Here is an 18972-nt window from a genome sequence, read left to right on the forward strand (position 1 = left end):
AATACCCGTAATGGCTGTTGCTGTTACTGTCATAATTGTAGTTATAGAAGAACAAGTAGTTAGTTATATTAAAAGGATGAGCTCCACTCACTTATTTTATAGTCATTGATAGATTCATGTACATGAAAATATGCTATCCATGTTTCGGTGTCCTCAGCTCAGCAACAAATTCAACACCGCTGGCAACGAACTGATATCTCTGCTCCCCGTCCATATCAGCCTGCATATATCTTGCCACCACCATCTTATCCAGCTCTTCTCCGGTAGTGGCTGGATCTACTCCATACAAAGGACCACACCTCACAATTCGAACAGGATCGTATCCCAGCATCAGCTCGTCACTCAGTACATGCCATCGGTTCCATACACCAAGAATGGAAGCCAGGAACGGGACTATAAGGATGAAGAGCGCGAGTTTGTTGTAGACGTATTTGTTCACTCTGGTCTCTATTGTCGTGGAGAGGTCGATTCTGTCGATTGACCTCCCGAACGCGAAGATATTGTTCATATCCCATGCACGTTCGATGCGTTGTGCGACTGTTGGCCCATCTGTGGTATTTTTCCATCCAAGGAGCGCGACGCCAATAGGGTATGTAACAATTTTCTCTCCGTTAGCACCATATGCGCCGCCGGAGAAGTTCTAAGGACTCGATTGGAGCAGATCGCCACCGTAGATACGGGGCAGGTAGCCTGCGGTGCGCGGCAGCTCGTCTTTACCGACGACTTGGAAGCTGGAGCGGATCACTTCGGGGGGATTGGATCCAACCTGCGTTACGTTCACCCACCCATAACCGACGCGGCAGTCGACCGTGTAAATGAAGCGCTCCTCTTGCCCGGTATACCAGTTATAAACGTAGGCACCGAATATGGTGGTGAAGTCGCCATCTGTGTCGGTGGCGCGCTGGTTGGTGAACATGGCGGCTGTCTCGGGGTCGCTTGACTCCAGGTCGACGCAGACATCTCGATCTCGGGAGCCGCGTTTATGGCTACAGAAAAGCTGCCTGCGTATGTTCTTAAAGCTGCTGGGCTTGAGGCCGATTCGATCCGGGTTTGGGATCTTGTCGGACGTGCAGCTCGCTTGGAATCCAGCCATACGGGCATTTGCCCTGCACAGGGGGGTATTGCAGACATGCGCAGCGGGAGCATTAAGCGAATGGAGGGAGGTGAGGAAGGCAGCTTCACCTAGGAGATCGCGAGTCGTCCCCGAGGCATACCAGGTATTCACATCATCCAAGAAGCCGCTGAAGTCGTTGTAGCTCTTATTCCGAGGCTGGAAAGCCGTCTCGAAGGTCGAGTCGAGCGTCTGCGAAATGCCACTCACGAGGATGGGATTCACAGCGGCGCCAGCTAGCAGCATAACAGCACTGAGACGGAGCGCCCACGATCCCCCGATGAAGAGGTAGCGGATGCGCGCTACGGCAGAGACAGACCACAATGCGAGGTTGCGGCTCTCCGCAGCCGTGAGTCGATCCGCCGCTGTCGAGGGCGTGAGGTGGTTCCAGAGCGATTCATCCACGCAGCGAGTGACCAGCGCAATCGTGGCGCCTGTGAGGATCGCCGACAGAAGGGTGACGGCGACCTGCGGTGTGAATCTTGTGCGAGTGGCCGGATCTTCCCCTACATAGAGGAGAGAGTCGATGCGCAGGGCTTGAGGGCTTGTAAAGAGGACTATCAGGAGAATGTAGGCGAAGAGAATCACCAGCGCCAGAGATATCGAGATCGCAATCTTGACGGGACGGCTGTACGCTGTGTAGAAGCGGGTAAAGAAGTCCATGGCGTCCGGCCGGAGCGAGCAGCACAGGATGATAGAAGATCGAGACCAAATTGAGGTATGGCCATGGTCGAAGCAGCTGTAGATATATATATATATATATATATATATATACTGCATACACAGCGTCGAGCGAACTCGATCACAAGTGGCGGAGCAAGATAGATATCCGTCCAATTCGAATCTCAGGTTGCCGAGTTCAGGCGGCGTTCTCGCTAAGGTCAGGCCTATGACTGGCTAAGTCGTCTATAGATAGAAGCTGGCTGGTCGTGATTGTATCCCTCGCAGCTCAGGCTTCCTGCTGTCAGACAGTTGAAAGGGAGCACAGTTGATATTAACATCCCTCTCACTAAATAGTTACTAAAGGGGTTGTATCGTCTTAGTTGCGGATGCCTGACTCTTCAAGCCTAATAATATGATAGTTATCATTCTGTGGATTTCGACTTATTTGTAGGTCAAACAGCCTGATAATTAAGGAGTAGATAGGGGTATCAGGGCTGAAAAAGCAGTCAAAGTCGCGGAATTGGAAAAGGGTTCTCTCAGCAATTAGGTAGCAATGGTCTGTCTATTCGTTAATCAACCACCTTGATAACTACCTTCCCAAGGCCACCGCGGCCGCTGTAAACAACCTGGCACGCCTCCCGGACAACCTGGAGATCCCTTAAGCTGGCCGTCGTGCCCACAACCGTCCTCAGCTTACCGGACTCAACGAGGTCTCTCAACTCCTCCAGATCTTTGCCGCTAGACTCGAGAAACATGTATGAATAGGTAACACCATACCGACGGGCCCGAAACTTACGAATGCTGTCCATAACGTTCAGGGCGAGCTTGATCGGCATTGGGAGGGCTGGTCGATGGGGGAGCTGCATCAAAGAAGAGGCCTGAAGCTGGTCACCGGACGGAGCAGTCGACACTGAGATAATGTGGCCTGTCTTGGGCCGCATCAAGCTCAGATATTCCATTGCGTTAGCCACGGTATCAAAAAGGAAGTCCACCGTGCCGGGCTGGATTGCATCCTTGGGATCTACTTTTGTGTAATCGATGACTAGAAATATGGTCAGTTTGGTTCTAAAAGGATGCTTCCGAGCTACTCACTTTCATCGACGGTGTCGTCTCCCAGAAGCTCTTTTACCTTGGGTATCTTCGAAGTCGACACTGTTGTAATCACCTTGCCGGCTTTGAACGCATGCTTAGCCAGCTGGCAGGCAAACAACCCCGTTCCACCCACTATCACATATCATACTTCTCGTTAATAGAAAGAAAAAAGCCGGGGGGGCTTGGAGAACATACAACCAGCGGGGATCAGCACAGTTTTCCCTGCAAGGTCACCGTCGTAGCGTCGCAGTGCTTGCAGTGCTGTCATTGCCGCCAGTGGGATCGAGGCAGCATCCGTGAATGATAGAGACGGGGGCTTGAGGGCAACGTCTTTCGCTGGACATTTCACGAACTCGCTGCATGAACCTGATCATACAATGCATTAGCAACAATAAAAAGTAACAAAATAGAGGAGCCCGCACCCCGAGAGGCTTCTGGCAGCCGAGTGTATATCTCGTCGCCGGCCTTCAGATGGCTCACGCTGCTGCCGGCTTCTTCTACGGTGCCGGCGCAGTCGTAGCCGATCTTGTAAGGAAACCTGGCGAAATATGATCAGCATTTACTATTATTATTATTATCTCAAGGGGATATAGTCTACGACTCACTCATCCGTCATCGCCATCTTCAACATCCCATTCGCCTTTTTGACGTCGATAGGATTGATGCTGGCGGCGTAGACTCTGATGATCACATCGTTGCTGTCCTCGAGCACCGGCTTTGGCAGCTCTGAGAGCTGGTACCCAGAGGGCGCAGAGTAGGTCGGGGTATTGAGAGAGAGCATCTTCTCTGATAGTTATCCTGAAGCTTGCCAAATGCGATGCCTGCTAGATGACAACAGGAGGCATCAGCTGCATCAAATAAATTGGTTATTATAACTAGTTATGACTTCATGGGAGGCAAATATCCAAGCCTGGCAAAAGAGGCCCTCGGGATAACAGACTATCCGCCTTTTTCTACCATCATCGCCCATGGACTTTTTCGGCGCAACAACTGGGCCGTGTCGACGATGATTGCGTTTACAGACAGCGTGGAAAGCCGTCTTCTTACTGATAGGAAGACCATATCGCCGTAGCTGGGTACGGAGTGCTGGATGACGAAGGATAATAAACAGCCCCGCGACCTGCACCATCTGCTTGCCCGGCCGTCGTACGCATCGATAACTATACGCCGACCAGCTCGCTCGCCTCAGCCACAAGATCGACGCTCCATCATTGCTCCAGACGAGGAGCGGCGGGACGAGAACGCTGACCTCTTCTACTGGGTCATACAGCCGGACAACTTGGTCGACGTGAAGGAGCTAGCTTGTCACCCTCATGACGCCTCTGACCACCGTGGATGGGTAGCTGCTGGTACTACCGTCTCAAGTCAGGGTATTTGGGATCAAGAGGATATCGAGCGCATACATAAAACTGGCCCAGTGGAAAAGCGGGAAAGCCTTGAGACAGGAGACCCCTACCCGAGCAGGATTCCAAACCCCAACTTCATACCAAATCGGATACTGCCTGAAGAAATCTTTCCTGGCTTTGAGGCATTCACTAAGAGGTGGTGGGATGCATGTGTAGAGCAAGAGCTTCAACTTCTCCGGTGCCTCTGTGAAATCCTTGATCTTCCAGACAAAGATTTCCTGGGGAAACAGCAAAATCCGCACTTTAATCGCAGTGTGACTGGTTGGAATCATTACCTATCTATACCCACTCAATCCCTGACAAGTGGACAATCTACCCGTCTCAATGCTCATACAGACTATGGGCAATTGACTTTACTGTTCCAAGATACGACTGGCGGACTCGAGGTTGAGGATCAAGAATCCGGCATTTTCAGGCCTGTGCTCCCTAGACCTGGTACGGTTATTGTTCAGATTGCCGATATGCTTGAGAGACAGTCTAATGGGAGATGGAAAAGCTCCTTGCATCGAGTTACTACCCCTCATCACCTGAAGCACAGTGATGCAGGTGATAGCATCTTGATTGAGCGATTTTCGATTGGTTTCTTTATTCAGCCTGACTTCGATGTGGTTATGAAACCTCTTCCGGGTTGTGAAGCCAAAGGGAGATGGTCATCGCTGGAGTGGGAGGATGGAATTACTGCTGGCGAGTGGCTGACTAGGAGAGTCGCTCTGGAATATCGACCCAAGGATAAGTAATTTTGGTCCGCTGGATAGTATAACGGCTCTCGGTAGAGAAGGGAGAGAGGGGCCGTGTAAAGAAGTCAGGTTATCGGTCAAGGGAGAGAAATGAGGTTGTTCTTAAGGGAAAAGATATTTGAGTAAGGTATATAAAGTATTACCCATATAAAAATTTACTATTTACAATACCTTTATTATTGTTAATTACATGGTATTATGATTTATAGATTAAAAACGAATTTTCAATTTATATTAGTTATTGTTTACTATATTGAATGGAGATATTGATAGATTTAGTATCAAATATTTAGAGAGATTAGACTACTATATACCAATCAAAATATTCAATTATATAACAATAATATATAATTTGTCACTAACTAGTCTTGATAGATAGCTATTAAATGAAAATAGTTATCGAATGATTTATTATATTGTTTGATAATCAAGCTGATGGTATTAATCCCTCTGCCTGGTCCCTAACGTTCAAGGGAGGAAGGGTGTGTCTTTTAGAGCCTGAAAGTTATCTAGATATATAGAGATCGACTAAACGGGGTGATAGCTGTGACAAATCTTGATAATATGGCAAATATATCATTAACCTCTGTATATGTTAACAGTCTAACTACTCCGATCAACAATATTCCTCTATCCAAGCTGTCATTTCTCCAATCGTGGGGCATTCAAGGAAGAGTGAGCTCTTGACCTCTACACCGAGTTCAGCTCGGAATTTCTCTGATAATACCAGGGACATAAGTGAGTCGACGCCCAGCTGCACAAAGCTAGCGTCTGCGGTTAGCGCTTCTACCTCTAGTCCTGTCTCACGGGCCATCAGCCGTAGACACTGCGATATCATGTTATTGTCCACGGGCCCTGCTCTCTCTGACTCCGCCGGTGTCACAATGGGAGGCTCCTTGGGGGTTGAGTCTCCCGAAGATGTTGCCAAAAGCGGTGCAGGCTCTAGAGCCTTGGAGGCCAGAGTGCTGCTTACAATGGGGTTGGAGACAACGATAGGTGGCGTAGGGGTTGGGAGCGCAGGGGCAGTTTGCGCGATATCGTGGCATTTCGTGGTTGCTCCTGCAAGTGGCGGTACAGGTCCAGCAACTGAGGTTGTAGTTGGAGGCGAGAAGAATCGATCCATCAACAATCGGGGAACGCGCCGGAAGCGAATCATGCCTACCACGCCTACAATTTCTTCTCCCTGGAGGATGTAAACATCTCCGCCGTGCATATTCGGATCCTCTGGTAATGGGAACATGCGAACATAACTGCGATACCGGGCACCAGGTTCTAGCTTCTCTAACAGGCGGAAGCTGTCGCATCCCGGTGTCACGAAGAAATAGTCCCGGGTGTTGGATGCTTCGCTGCCATTCATAACCAGGCCCGCTAGGTGCGAAACACTATCAATCCAATGTGGTGGTGTGTGCCAGGTGCCGTAACGCTCTGGGACTAGTGTCACTTCAGCCATAGCTTCAAGTTCGTCCAACACGACCGAATCCATACCACGGTATCGATCGGCGTAATCGACTACATTCTTGAAAAGAGTGTAGGCTAAGGGCTTGGATAGTCGGCTTGCTTTGCCTTCAGTAGCTCGTTGCTCTAATACTTCAATGCGCCCTAGGACAAGGTGGGCTAACCGCGCCCATTCCTTCCTCCAGGCCCCTGGGTCTTCGAAGAGAATCGTCGCTGTTGCAAAAGACTCGGCTGCGCATTCACCAGTCTCCCCATCGGCGTTGAACCAAGAAAGAGACATGGAGCTAGTAGACAGGTCAAGATGCGCTCGTAACACCAATGGCTGGACGCTTCCCTTCGTCTTGCTGGCGACTTGTGCATGCAAGACCTCTACATCAGTGAGATTCATATGGACATCCTTGGTATTGGGTACTAGTCGACGGTAGAGATACTCGCCCACAGTGAAAGCCATATCTGACCAAATAGACTACAAAAACCAAGTTAGACGAGTGGTTGTTTATGTATTAAGTGGAAAAGATAACGACTTACGGATGTAGCAACTCCACATTTGTTCATTGTATGTCCATGAATGGCTTCAAGGAAGTCGGGATGCTGCATATCGGATATGGTGTGAAGTGTGGCAGTGGTAGTCCGAACTGTTTCCGCTGTGATCTGATGCACTAAAGAGGTTCGCAGCGCTGATGGACGTGACATGGAAACAGAAAATGGGGTTGTTGGCTTAGTTCCATGTTTCAGATGAGCCTTATCCAACGTCCACGTTCCAATGTACGGAATCCAATAATCGGTTTCGTTCCATCGGTACTTTGGCAGATGCAACAACGAGTATTCCCTCTCACGCGGCTTAAAAAATTCCGCCCAACAAGGATTTAGACCGGCAAGGTAGAGGGTAACAAGGCTCTTGGATATGGTTGCTATGCTGTCTTCATTCCGCCGACAAGAAGACATGACAGGCGCCGAAGGGATCATGCTCCGCACAAGCCCGGCACAAATTGGATGAGGCCCAACATCGATCCACATGGTCTTGGAGTCTACAAGGCCCATATCCTGGGTCGCTTCAATAGCTGCCGCAAAATCAACAGTTTCCCTTGTGGCACGGCGTAAGTAACTTGCGTTGAGGGACTTCACATCGTAGATGACGGTGGCCAGTAAAGGTGATATCACAGGAATACTTGGAGCTTTGAATGGGATTGCCTTTGCCAAAGTCTCCAAATCTTCCAGAATTGGATTCATCTGTGCTGTATGGAATGCATACGGGACATCTAATATTGTGCATTTTATGCTCTTTGCTTCAAGAGCCCTGCGGATATCATCGATTTCCCCCTGAAAGCCCCCAATAACAGTATCCTGGTTGGTATTGCAACAAGATACCTCGTATGCGATTAAGGCAGTCTCAGGCTCAGCAGCAAGCATTTCTTGAATTGCATCCTCTGATGCTCGAACTGAGAGCATCGAATGGCTACCTTGTGCACATCGTTCCTCAACCAGCTGTGCACGTCGGCCGACGAGGTAGATGGCATCAGCAGTCGATATAACCCCGGAAACAGCAAGTGCAGCGTATTCACCAAGACTGTGACCGATAACAGCGCTGATACTCACACCTAGCAAGGACCAGAACCGCGCCAGGGCTATTTCAAGTATCACAACGCTAAGTTGCGTTAAAATCGGTGATGATGGGGTATCTTCGATGCTATTTTCAATTACAGGTACGACAGATGGGAAACCTAGCCGCTGTGCCAGTCGGTCAAGCTGCTGTACCTGGGCACGGAAATAAGGAAACTCGGTAAAGAGCCCCCTGCCCATCCCGTGATAGTAGGCACCCTGTCCTGTAAAGGCAAGGATAACCGAGGGAGCCTCATTTGGAACTGGGCGCACTTCAGAAGCAAAATTAGGGTTATCTAGTTGAGATCGCAGCGCCTTCTGAAGGCCCGAGATGCAGGAAACTGAAGTACCAAACCGCATATTGTGGTGCATTCGACGAGAAGAAGTAGTGTAAGCCAGATCTGCCAAGCTCGTTTCCGGATGTTGGTCCAAATATGATAAGAGGCTCTCCATGTTAGCTTGCAGAGATTTCTTGCTCTTTGCAGATAAGAGTATCGCATGAGTGATACGATCTTCCGTGCCTTGGATCTTCACTCTTTCCGGCGCATCTTCCAGCAGCAACGTAGTATTTCCTCCGTGGGCTCCAAATGAATTAACCACGGCGAGGCGCTTCTTGCCTGCTGGACGCGGCCATGGTGTGTTTTGCATGGCAAGTCCCACATTCCGCCGCTCGAGATCTTTAGGTATGGTTGGATTGATCTCACTCTTGATGCCGATGTGCATGGGAATCAAATTTTTCTGATACACAAGCAAAGCCTTCAGGAGAGACGCAATACCAGCTGCAGCTTCACCGTGTCCAATGTTACTTTTCACGGCCCCTAAATATAGTCGCTGGTCAGGTCGACGACGAGGTGTCACAGGTGCAAATATATCTGACACAGATTCAGACTCGACCGCGTCCCCAGCCTGAGTTCCTGTACCATGGAGCTCAATGTAGCTAACATCAATTGGGTTAACGCCAGCTTGGTTCAACACTTGTCGATAGTTGGCTTTCTGCGCACCAGCGTGTGGATGCGTGATCGAGATAGCCTCTGCTGAATGATTAGTGGAAGCGCCGAGGACCACAGCCAAAATATTATCATTATCAGCCTCGGCATCCTCAAGTCGTTTGATGACAACAGACCCGATGCCATCGGCACGACAGTACCCGTCTGCATCCTTGTCCCAAACCTTGCACTGTCCAGTCTTAGAGAGAAAGTGGGCATTCCCCAGGCCACAGTAGTTATCAGGATCCGTTATAACATTAAGGCCGCCAGCAATAGCAGTATCGACCTCACCAGCCCACAATGCGGAGCAAGCAACTTGCACTGCGGCAAGCCCACTTGAGCAGGCTGTATCAAGGTTGAATGACGGACCAGAGAATTTAAAGAAGTAATTGATTCGCCCATTACCAAATGCACGCTCGCCACCGGGAACTGCATACGTGCTGATGTTCTGTGACGCATTTAGTTCCCTCCAGTCATCACTAGCCTGGCCGTAGAATGTGCCAATGCGGCTAGGGTGTGTGGAAGGGGTGCGTCCGGGAACAACGCCTGCCATTTCCAAAGCTTCATAGGCTGTAACAAGGGCAAGTCTTTGCATCGGATCTGTTTGCTCAGCCTGATTTGGTCAGTCTCGAGAAAGAACGGCGATCTATGTTGATCAGAAGGATCATCATACCTCTCTCGGGGACATATTGAAGAAACCCGCGTCAAAAAATCCTGGGCGATCGATGAAGTTGCCATATGGCGTCTGGGTTGCATTTTCCGTTTTCCCAGTGGGATCATAATGAGTGTTTAGGTCAAATCGATCGGGAGGAACTGTAGTGAGAGTATCTCGTCCTTCCTCCAGCAATTTCCAAAAGAGATCGAGATCATCAGCACCCCCAGGTAGCCTACATGCCATACCCACAATAGCAAGTTTCGAAGAAGCATACGACCGAGGTCGACGGGGCCCGAAGTCTCTATTAACCCAGCTCACCAGATCTCGACGGATGAGTTGCCGCTGTTCTCCAGAAAGGTTAGCCTCCACGGCGGAGTGGATGCCGCGAAGCACAAGTGACGTACGGAATGAGTCAATTTGCCAGCTGCTCGTTTCTTTTGACTGTGGCTGAAGATGCTGGACAATGCCTGCAGTAACATTGTCAAGGTAGATAGTGCCAGTAAGTAGCTCAGTTCCAATTTCAAGGAAGAGCTCGCTGGCGGTTTTTGCGATAAATGGTTTGCCAGTTTGAGAGGAGAGCAAGGCCAGCCGTACTGATCGGTCAGGCAGGATAACACTCTCTGCGCTATTTATTATGAAATCTATATCGCTCTGTGTGTAAAGATGCGACGCGTGGCAGAGACCATCATAAACAGGCAATGGGAGAGATTTGGAGTAACGGAGGACAGGAGAATGCTGAAAGGCTGCCTTGATGCGTGACGGCGGCCCACTCACACTGATAGATGTCTTGTCTGCAGCACTGATGAAGACCTTAGTCAGTTCTGGGCTATGCGTGTCCGTGTTGAACTGTTTAAGCTCATCCTGGACACTCGCCTCTGTCATCTCCGTAACAACGTGAGCCCAGCTGCTAAGAGTCCCATCTGACTGCGGTGCTTCGAGTTTGGTTGAGATATCAGCAACGTAGACACCCAGTCGGAAGGAAACCCGCACCGCCTCCGCACCGGTTTTAGCCACATCGGCTAAACTGCTAGACAAAGCGACAGCGGCAGCAGCCAAGATGCCGATACTAAGGCCTGCAAGAACACTTTCTCCAGGAACAAGGTCCCATTCTGTGTCCTCCGATTCATAATGGCTAGTGTATACAACTAGTTAGAATTTTTACCTGATCCAGCAAACAAAGAACAGAAACATACCCGATGAACAACCCCAATTCTAAAATGGTAAGAATGGAGCTCTCCATGGCAGCTCCCAGAGGTCCTTGACGAAAGTCGACATCGACGAGACCAAGGACGGAGTCGAAGGGCGGTACCAACTCCTTCAGTGGCCGGGGAAACTTTGACACCTCATCTTTTAAAACGGCTGTTGATTCCTCTAGAAAGATAGAAAGTAGTCTGAACCGCCTGTCCTTGCTATGTTGATCTAGACGGCGAAAGAGCTCCTTTAAGTCATCACTGGGGAACTCGTTGCTGAAAAAAACTACCCGCCGTAAAGTTGAATCCATGATGCTGTAGCCGATGATGACAGTTTTTCCTGTTGATTGACATCTGGCAACATTATGAATCCCTTTTAATAACCATGGACATGGTTTAGTAAATGTAGGTTTCAAAACCCTCGGTTATACTTGACCATAAAATCCGGATGTTGCAAAATCCGAAGGAAGAAACCAGCGGCCTTTGCACAAACACCGACGGAGGTAGCGCTGGGTGTAAATGCCGAGGGTCAATGAGGGTAAAGGAAGCTCGAGTTATCATATAAAGGTTAATATTCAGGTAGAAGAGGGTCGACGCTCTGCATATTTGACAATAGTCTCTAGCTGTCGATTACCACAACCATGACTTCCATCCCTATTTTTGAGTCTGTCTCCCGTTTCCTTCCCCCGGCCAACGAAGATGTGCAGTTTTGGTGGAAGGTCACCGGCCGACATATGGCTTGCATGATGCATGAGGCAGGCTACCCAGAATATCGTCAGGTCGAATGCCTTCTCTTTCATCGCTTCAAAGTCATCCCTTGTCTGGGCCCCCGACCACATTCCGACACACCCTGGTATAAGAGCCGTGTGGGCGGCGGTGCGGCAGATGGCTGCCCAATCAACTATAGTTGGCGATTTGGCACTATCGAAAGAAAGCCCCATATCCGCAACTTCATCGAACCCCTTGGAGCCCTGACGAAAACCCCAGCCGACCCGCTCAACGAGGTCGCTACTAAAGCCCTCTTACAAGACTACAGCATGACTCTACCCAATGTCGATCTGGAGGCATTCTGGACCTTCGCCCCCCATTATCGGCCGCGTATTATCGAAAAGGAAGATATGGAAAAGCTTGCTGGGGCTTCATTGCTTGTTGGAGCAGAGATGTCTCCTGACTCTCGTACCATCGATATTAAGGCATACATGTACCCTCGAGTTCCGTCGCAAACTAGTCAGCTTCTCACCACAATTCTGCCCCAAGCCATGCGTGACACTTACGGGGAGGATGTGTGTCTCGACAGCCTCAATTTCGTCCATGACTTTATGACCAATGATCCGCAGGGAAGTCAACTTGCTTTGACTGGCACAACCGGAATAGATTGCTGCAAACTCCAGGAAACACGCGTGAAAATTTATGTCATCACCCGTAACACTTCCTTCGACCATATTGCCGCCATCATGACACTGGGCGGCCGACGTTCAATCTCGGGAGAGCTCCTTGGCCAGCTAAAGGCACTTTGGTATGAGCTGAAGGGAGCCCCAGCAGAACTACCCTCATCTGAGCAGTTACCGGTTCAAACAAAACCAGATGGTAGCAGGAACCCAATCGTTGTCCCCTTCTATTTTGATATCCAACCACGGCTTGCACTGCCAGATGTTAAGGCATACATCGATGTGAGCACCAGCCCTGTGAGCGATCTAGCGGCCGCTAAGGCAGTGGTTCGTCATTTGGAGCAACATGGTAGCGGACAAAATCCGAAAGCATACTTGAATGTGCTGAAAGACATCACCCCAGTTGAGGAGTTGGAAACGCAGAAAGGTGCCCTCGCATTTTACTCCGTGGCCGTCAAGAAGAATGAGCTGGATATAACCTCATACTTTAACCCCCAGGTGTATAAGCGCTACTTCGCTCATGAAGTACAGCTTAATGGACAGCGACGGAGTGTATTTGAGTAGATTTGAATCTGTTAGGCGTGTAATGCTGATAATATGAAATTTATTTTGATTTATCGTTCTTCAGTGTCGAGATAGATTACAGAGGTTATCGTTTGACGTTGAAATAAGCTTTAATTAGCTAACAGGTAATTCATTAATAAGCAAAGTTAGTTTCGCTAACTAGTTATCTATTTTTAGTTATCCCCTTGTGCTCGATACATTTAGTTAAACTTTAGTTCCTTCCTGGAACGCCTACGACACCATATCCCCGCCTCCTACCAAGGCTGGATTGTGACAATCTATAAAAGCCGTTTCTAAACACCGAGCACTGTCTTTTTATTTTGTTTTCCATTTACTTCGGTTTTTAGAACCCGACTGAGTAGATCATTCAGACCGCGCATATTCATATTATTACCATCAATATATATTAACATTACTCGAAATAATGCAGAAACTCATTGCAAAACTGGGCCAAAATGGGGAAGCCACAAGAAACCATTCTTATTATTGGAGCAGGTATTGCTGGTCTTACAGCTTCCCGACTTCCCACAAACAATGGCATTCCCAATATCGTCTTTGAGGCATCGACTCCAGAACGCAATCAAGGATTTGCCATCAGTCTTCAGGAGTTTGGGTATTCGTCACTTCTCGCTGCCCTTGGTGACCTCCCTCTCAGCAACCTGACCAGAGGCGTCGCGCCCGACCGACAAATTGGTGGGACTGGTTGGATTGACCAGGCGTTGAGGGATAATCGAACGGGTGAATTATTAGTCGCTCCAGACCTAACAACAATGAAGCAGACGATTGTGCGCGCGAATCGTAATGCATTGCGCCACTGGATTGCGGATTGCGGGGAGGATGAGCTTGACGTGCGATACGGGCATAAACTGCGGAGAATCGAGGGAAAATTGGGCGATATTACTGCAGTGTTTGAGAACCATGCCAAATATAAGGGCTCTCTCGTTATCGCCGCTGATGGTGTAAATTCTACCAGTATGTACCCCTTTTCGTCGCGTTCAACAGTCTGCTGCTTATTCCTTAGTGCTAGTTTTATAATTAGATGGACGACATCAACTAACCACGAACAGCCCGGTCTCAGATTCTTCCCAACGTGATTCCTGAGACAATTCCTTTGATTCACTATCATGGAGAGTTCCAGGTTTCTCACTCTGCCTTTGATAAGCTCATTCGGCCCCATAGTGGACACTCCAATATTCTGGTTGGCGTCGGTGACAGATTCAACACACCACTATCAATCTGCAACGTTACCAAGACTAAAGTCCATCTCGATTGGTCATATTCACGGCCGGTTAAGGGCGAAAACGATACCCTGTATCGCCCTAATGTCCCATCCGAAGAAGCAAAGCAGATTCCTCCAGCGCTACTCGAGGAGTTAGATGCTCTTAGCTTAGCGGAGCCGTGGAAAAATTTCTTGAATTCAGAGTCCCTCAAGACCCACCGAGTATTCCATTGGACTACCAGGTGCGTTTACATTACGCAGGATGATGCTCGGCGCGCGGGTGAGCAGGGTGTGGTCTTTGTGGGTGATTCATGGCACGCAATGCCTATCTTTGGTGGTGAGGGAGGTAACCATGCGCTTCTTGATGGTGTCGAATTAGCTAACGCCATAATTAAATCTACTGCGAGCGGTGGGAAAGATGGCTGGGACAATGTTGTTAAGAGTTATTATGCTGGCGCGTGGAAACGATCCCAAGAGGCTGTTCGGCGTTCAACTCAGCGCTTCTTCCTACTTCACCGACCCGCCAAGGAGTGGAAAGAGATTTCAGAGAAAAAGAAAAAGCCAGCATGACATATTATTAGTATAGCCATACCTTTTCCTCCCAAGTCATACATGCATCCCTTTGTTATTATTTAATAACCAGCATACAACCACTAGATTACACTATTCACCTGTATTCTAAATATATGCAACTGAGGTTGATCTACATTAGCCACGACACCCACGTACTTTGTTTCGTTGTCTCTGTTCTAATGCAAACCATTGTCGCTTGAGAGGATCCCCTGGCTTAAACCCCACCATCCGATCTTCAGTTAATTTCCACAGCACCTGCAGTAACGATGGCGCCAAAGCCTTCTCAATTACCTCCTGTGGTAATCTTCCATATACCGCCAGCACAATTTCATTCAGCGTTAGCCCGTATTTGACCCTTTCATCCCTGGTCCCTTCACCTCGGACCCGATGCCTTGTCAGCGCGGATAACATCATCCGCTCCCGCCCCTCTCTATGCTGGATGTATTCCTCTAGCTTCCCTGGTAGGTTTTCAATCATAGCCCCATGTGCCGGATATCCAATCCTGCAGCCCAATGAAGCCATATCTCTTAGGCTATCCATATACCGTCCTAAATCCTGAGCGACGCTGAAGCCATGACCTAGAACATTATCCCCCGTGAAAAGGGCGTTTTCTTCCTCCAACAGAAAGCACATATGATCTACTGAGTGTCCGGGTGTAAGGATCGCACGCACGGTCGCGCCGTCCACGGAGAAAATTTGCCCATGTGTGATTGGACTTTGGCCTGAGTCAGGTTGATTTTTGTATATTTTGTTTGCTAGGGAAGAGTTTCGTGCAATCAAGTCTGGGACACCGCCGGTGTGGTCCCCATGCCAATGGGTAAGGAGAACGTAGGAAAGCTCAATCTTTTGTGTTGACAGAAACGACGATATGCGGTTTATCCAGGCAGGGAGGCCCTTTTAGTATTGATTAGCTAACTTGCAACTTTTGTAGGTCCAGATGAAAGTCACTTGGTTTACTTACTTGAGCTGTATCTATCAGGATGCGCGACCTGCCAGTTCCAACGAGATATGTATTTGTACCTTGAAGATGCATGCTACCTGGGTTTCCACCTAAGATCCGAATAACGCCTTTACTGACATGGGATAGCTCCGGCAGAACAGGTAAATGGCCCTCACGACCCATGAGAAACTCCTCCCAGAAAGACTGACTGAATGGTAGCCGACCGCTCATGCTTCCTCCGCTTGATGATTGATCGATAACTAGTAAACTAGTTGGTTCGAAAACAAGTGAAGAAACGAGTCTGTCACCCAGTAGACGAAAGAATTTTCGTGATGATTTTTTAGAATCAGACATTTGAAACCTTGAGACCACTCTTTTTGACAGATCAATGCCAAAAACCGAGTATTAAATATGCATCCGCCAAAAGCCGAACCAATACGACAACTGTCTTCCTAAACATGCTGTCGACCAATGGTACCTTCCAACGCCAAGGGGGAAATGTAACCAGCGCCAGCATTCTTTCTGCATCCGACTTCGCCCGTCATGGGCAAATAACATGGAATACTCTGTCAAATGGCACGTATATACAAGAGCTGGAACCCCTCGGCTTTTAGAGATATACATGTTCTATATATAGTAATTATTTAAGCAATGCCAAGCCTTGTAGCTCACAAACTAACTAGCCTAACCTAGTTAGTTATGGGTATGGCAAACTTAAATATTGCTGCAGGAACTATGAAACTAACCAAAAGGGGAAGGTTTATTTATACTTTACGGTTCTTTTGAAAACTAATATCTCTATGCATAAAAAGAAGGTATTTGATTTTTGTACCTCTTCATTGGCAGGTAGTCAATTATCTAAATAAGCAGTCGACAGTAGCGGACCCATTCTAGTTCGGGTTTGGGCATAATTCGGAGCCGGATAACCAGAAATATACTGAAATTTTGGGCGGTGGTATAAATAAGCACATTTCTAGCCAACTATATCAAGTTTAACCTCCCAAACCATTTATTACAAGACTCCCTGGACCTTAACGGGATGTAATGTTGCTTTTTCCTTTCCCTGTTCTTCCATCTTCTACCTCCTATGCCACTTCCCTAGACTTCACGGAATGTATCCAAAGCAATGCTGGAGTTCGTCAGGAAAGAAACATATCAGCTCTGCCGGTTTCATCATCATGTAGGCTCGCAATCACCTCTTCCCACGCAGCCCATGACTGGTCAGCCTCGACCAATTGTTCTTGTCCAGCAATCAGCAGCTGACTATCGAGTGAAAACAACAAAGGATCTATCTTCTGTGGTGAAGTCGAAATCAGAGCCTCAGTCAGCAAGGCCGGGTCTTCCCCAGGACGTGAAAGTTCTGCCGTGGTCCAAGACCAGTTACTTAAAAGGTCCCCGCTTGATGTGATACTTGACCGGGAAGGAGGTGTGTGCGGTACCGATAACGTGTTTGCCGCGTTTGTAGTACCAAACGTCGGGCTCGTTGTTATTTTGGTACTCGCACCTAAAGACTGCAACAGCTTTCCCCTTACACGGCACATCAGTCTCTCAAGAGTGGTGCTGATTGCCTTACTAGACCCTGACACATCAGCCTCATGTTGCTGAAAAGCAGCTTCCACAATGGGCCAGGCGCGCTGTACCAAAGCTCTATCCTGGCAGATGTAGCACTCTGATATGGCAATGGCGAGTGGCTGCCATGGGACCGTAACGAACCAGCGGAACCCCTCTCCACGGGGATCAGTGTGCACGAGCTGAACTTTTTCAAGAATATTTAACGCTAAGGAAAGAATGCTTGTGCCTTCGTTGGTATCTGGTATTGGTATTGGATGGTCGCCATGTTGGTATATAAGAGGGCGGATGGCGGAAAGTCTTGCCCCTGAGACGAAGCATTGAATACGATGCCATGTAAACCAGGCATATGGCGTGGATTCGGGATCACAATAGAACAAAAGACGGAGCGTCCGCTGCTCAAAGTGCTGGACGTGCTGCTGTCGGCTTCCATTGTCTTTAACAGATGGTTCGAAATTGAGTAACCGGCCCGCAGCCTGTACGTGGTAGGAAACCAGGGAAAATGTGGTATCTGTCAGCCCTTCACGGTCAGGGATGTCGTGCGAAGTTGTCGGTTCAAAATCTGAATCATTAATGTGCTTGGGCGGAGAGAACGATGATGTTGCCTCTGCTACAGTGATCAGAGGCTCAGAAGGTTGGCTTAAAGAGGTCTGAAAATCCAGCAAGCAGATGGCTAGCCAAAGTCGCTTTCGCATCTGTTGGCCGAAAAAATTGTCGTCTGTGCCCCTAGGGAGGTCGAGCGCTTTCGCGATTCGCACCGCAAATGCCATCAATGTCCAAACAGCACGACTTGGATCCTCTGACCTCCTAGCAACCTGGTTTGTTTTTAATGGGAATTAGAACGTTTTGTTCGGTGAAAAGCTCGTGCTGATGATTCTGTGTTAGAAAACTCACAAGGTATAATAAAAACGCTTGAAGGGTGGTGACCTCAGGAGAAAGTAGCGGACTACTCTTCTCTAGTGTGGTCTCACATGTTCTTCTTGCGCGGGCAACAATGCTGGACTTAGTGGTATGGAAACGGGCCCAGCTCTGTGTCTCTGTTAAACTGGTAGCTGCAACATAGCAGATGGCCGCGCCCAGAGACTCAACCGCAGCATGGCGTTCAGGAAATCCTAAATATCGTTGTCCCTGCAGCATCCACTTTTCGAGAGACGGCCGATGTAGAATTTTGATCACTGGATCTACATTTAAGAGATATACCTGGCACAATTGCATCGATATATCTCTATCCTCGATAATAGAGGCCCATCCAGTTTCAGGGCTTGATGATCCACTTAACCCCAGGATTCTCAGGCCACCGTCACTCGGGTGAACTCTTGGGCCTTTTATCAGTAGGCTATCATCGTCAATTCCGTTCAAAGTTGATTCAATGGTATCTTGAGCTTCCTGATTCTTGTTCGTTTGAAGATTCTTGATGAGCTACTCTTCTAATTTTCTTGACCGGTGGTGATGCTGTTACCCCTGACTCACCTGCTTCGAGATGTGGTTAGAAGAACGCATACTGTCCACCAGGGCCTCTAGTCTGCGAATGCGCTCCTTGAGGTCATCCTCAGCTATGGTTCCAGTATCAGGAGGAGAAGCAATGTCGATTTGTATCGGTGCCTCAGGGTCTTCGGGAGAAATCCTCCGCAATCGCTGAGCATGGGCACCTCGAGGCAAACGTGGCCGCCGTACAGGAACACAAATTACACCCGCTGACGAACAATTCGTGCACGGATCAAGTTTGTCACACTTGACCTTACGCTCGCGGCACAGTTCACAGCTGAGATGAGCAGCTTGCTGCCGTCGTTTTGGGCCTCGTTTCTCCATGTCTCCTCTAGACGAA

At 48.7% G+C, this 18972-nt stretch overlaps 8 protein-coding genes across 8 annotated transcripts; 3 read left to right on the forward strand and 5 right to left on the reverse strand.

The window, feature by feature from the left end:
- Positions 1 to 133: 133 nt before the first annotated feature.
- Positions 134 to 1774, reverse strand: TERG_08354 (uncharacterized protein; the record flags this gene model as incomplete). Its single annotated transcript, XM_003231008.1, has 2 exons — positions 134 to 640; positions 722 to 1774. The coding sequence occupies 2 exons, from the start codon at positions 1772 to 1774 to the stop codon at positions 134 to 136; spliced, it is 1560 nt and encodes a 519-aa protein (XP_003231056.1).
- Positions 1775 to 2006: 232 nt separating this feature from the next.
- On the reverse strand, positions 2007 to 3854 carry TERG_08355 (uncharacterized protein). The gene is made up of 5 exons (XM_003231009.2): positions 3472 to 3854; positions 3289 to 3404; positions 3062 to 3232; positions 2867 to 2998; positions 2007 to 2816 (listed from the first exon to the last, which is right to left on the reverse strand). Exons 1-5 carry the CDS (start codon positions 3645 to 3647, stop codon positions 2344 to 2346), a joined length of 1068 nt encoding a protein of 355 aa, XP_003231057.1. The 5' UTR covers positions 3648 to 3854; the 3' UTR covers positions 2007 to 2343.
- Positions 3855 to 3956: 102 nt separating this feature from the next.
- TERG_08356 (uncharacterized protein) lies at positions 3957 to 5175 on the forward strand (the record flags this gene model as incomplete). Its single annotated transcript, XM_003231010.2, has 1 exon — positions 3957 to 5175. One exon carries the CDS (start codon positions 3957 to 3959, stop codon positions 5007 to 5009), a length of 1053 nt encoding a protein of 350 aa, XP_003231058.1. The 3' UTR covers positions 5010 to 5175.
- Positions 5176 to 5351: 176 nt separating this feature from the next.
- Positions 5352 to 11205, reverse strand: TERG_08357 (uncharacterized protein; the record flags this gene model as incomplete). Its single annotated transcript, XM_003231011.2, has 4 exons — positions 5352 to 6930; positions 6993 to 9662; positions 9723 to 10836; positions 10898 to 11205. The coding sequence occupies 4 exons, from the start codon at positions 11203 to 11205 to the stop codon at positions 5626 to 5628; spliced, it is 5397 nt and encodes a 1798-aa protein (XP_003231059.1). The 3' UTR covers positions 5352 to 5625.
- A 330-nt stretch (positions 11206 to 11535) lies between these two features.
- TERG_08358 (uncharacterized protein) lies at positions 11536 to 12846 on the forward strand (the record flags this gene model as incomplete). Its single annotated transcript, XM_003231012.1, has 1 exon — positions 11536 to 12846. The coding sequence occupies one exon, from the start codon at positions 11536 to 11538 to the stop codon at positions 12844 to 12846; it is 1311 nt and encodes a 436-aa protein (XP_003231060.1).
- A 455-nt stretch (positions 12847 to 13301) lies between these two features.
- On the forward strand, positions 13302 to 14635 carry TERG_08359 (uncharacterized protein; the record flags this gene model as incomplete). Its single annotated transcript, XM_003231013.1, has 2 exons — positions 13302 to 13818; positions 13914 to 14635. 2 exons carry the CDS (start codon positions 13302 to 13304, stop codon positions 14633 to 14635), a joined length of 1239 nt encoding a protein of 412 aa, XP_003231061.1.
- Positions 14636 to 14773: 138 nt separating this feature from the next.
- TERG_08360 (uncharacterized protein) lies at positions 14774 to 15809 on the reverse strand (the record flags this gene model as incomplete). The annotated part of the gene is made up of 2 exons (XM_003231014.1): positions 14774 to 15532; positions 15600 to 15809. 2 exons carry the CDS (start codon positions 15807 to 15809, stop codon positions 14774 to 14776), a joined length of 969 nt encoding a protein of 322 aa, XP_003231062.1.
- A 908-nt stretch (positions 15810 to 16717) lies between these two features.
- Positions 16718 to 18956, reverse strand: TERG_08361 (uncharacterized protein; the record flags this gene model as incomplete). The annotated part of the gene is made up of 3 exons (XM_003231015.1): positions 16718 to 17962; positions 18042 to 18539; positions 18618 to 18956. The coding sequence occupies 3 exons, from the start codon at positions 18954 to 18956 to the stop codon at positions 16718 to 16720; spliced, it is 2082 nt and encodes a 693-aa protein (XP_003231063.1).
- Between the last annotated feature and the right edge of the window lie 16 nt (positions 18957 to 18972).

This window comes from Trichophyton rubrum, assembly GCF_000151425.1.
Source record: "Trichophyton rubrum CBS 118892 genomic scaffold supercont2.14, whole genome shotgun sequence".
NCBI classification, from domain to species: domain Eukaryota; kingdom Fungi; phylum Ascomycota; class Eurotiomycetes; order Onygenales; family Arthrodermataceae; genus Trichophyton; species Trichophyton rubrum.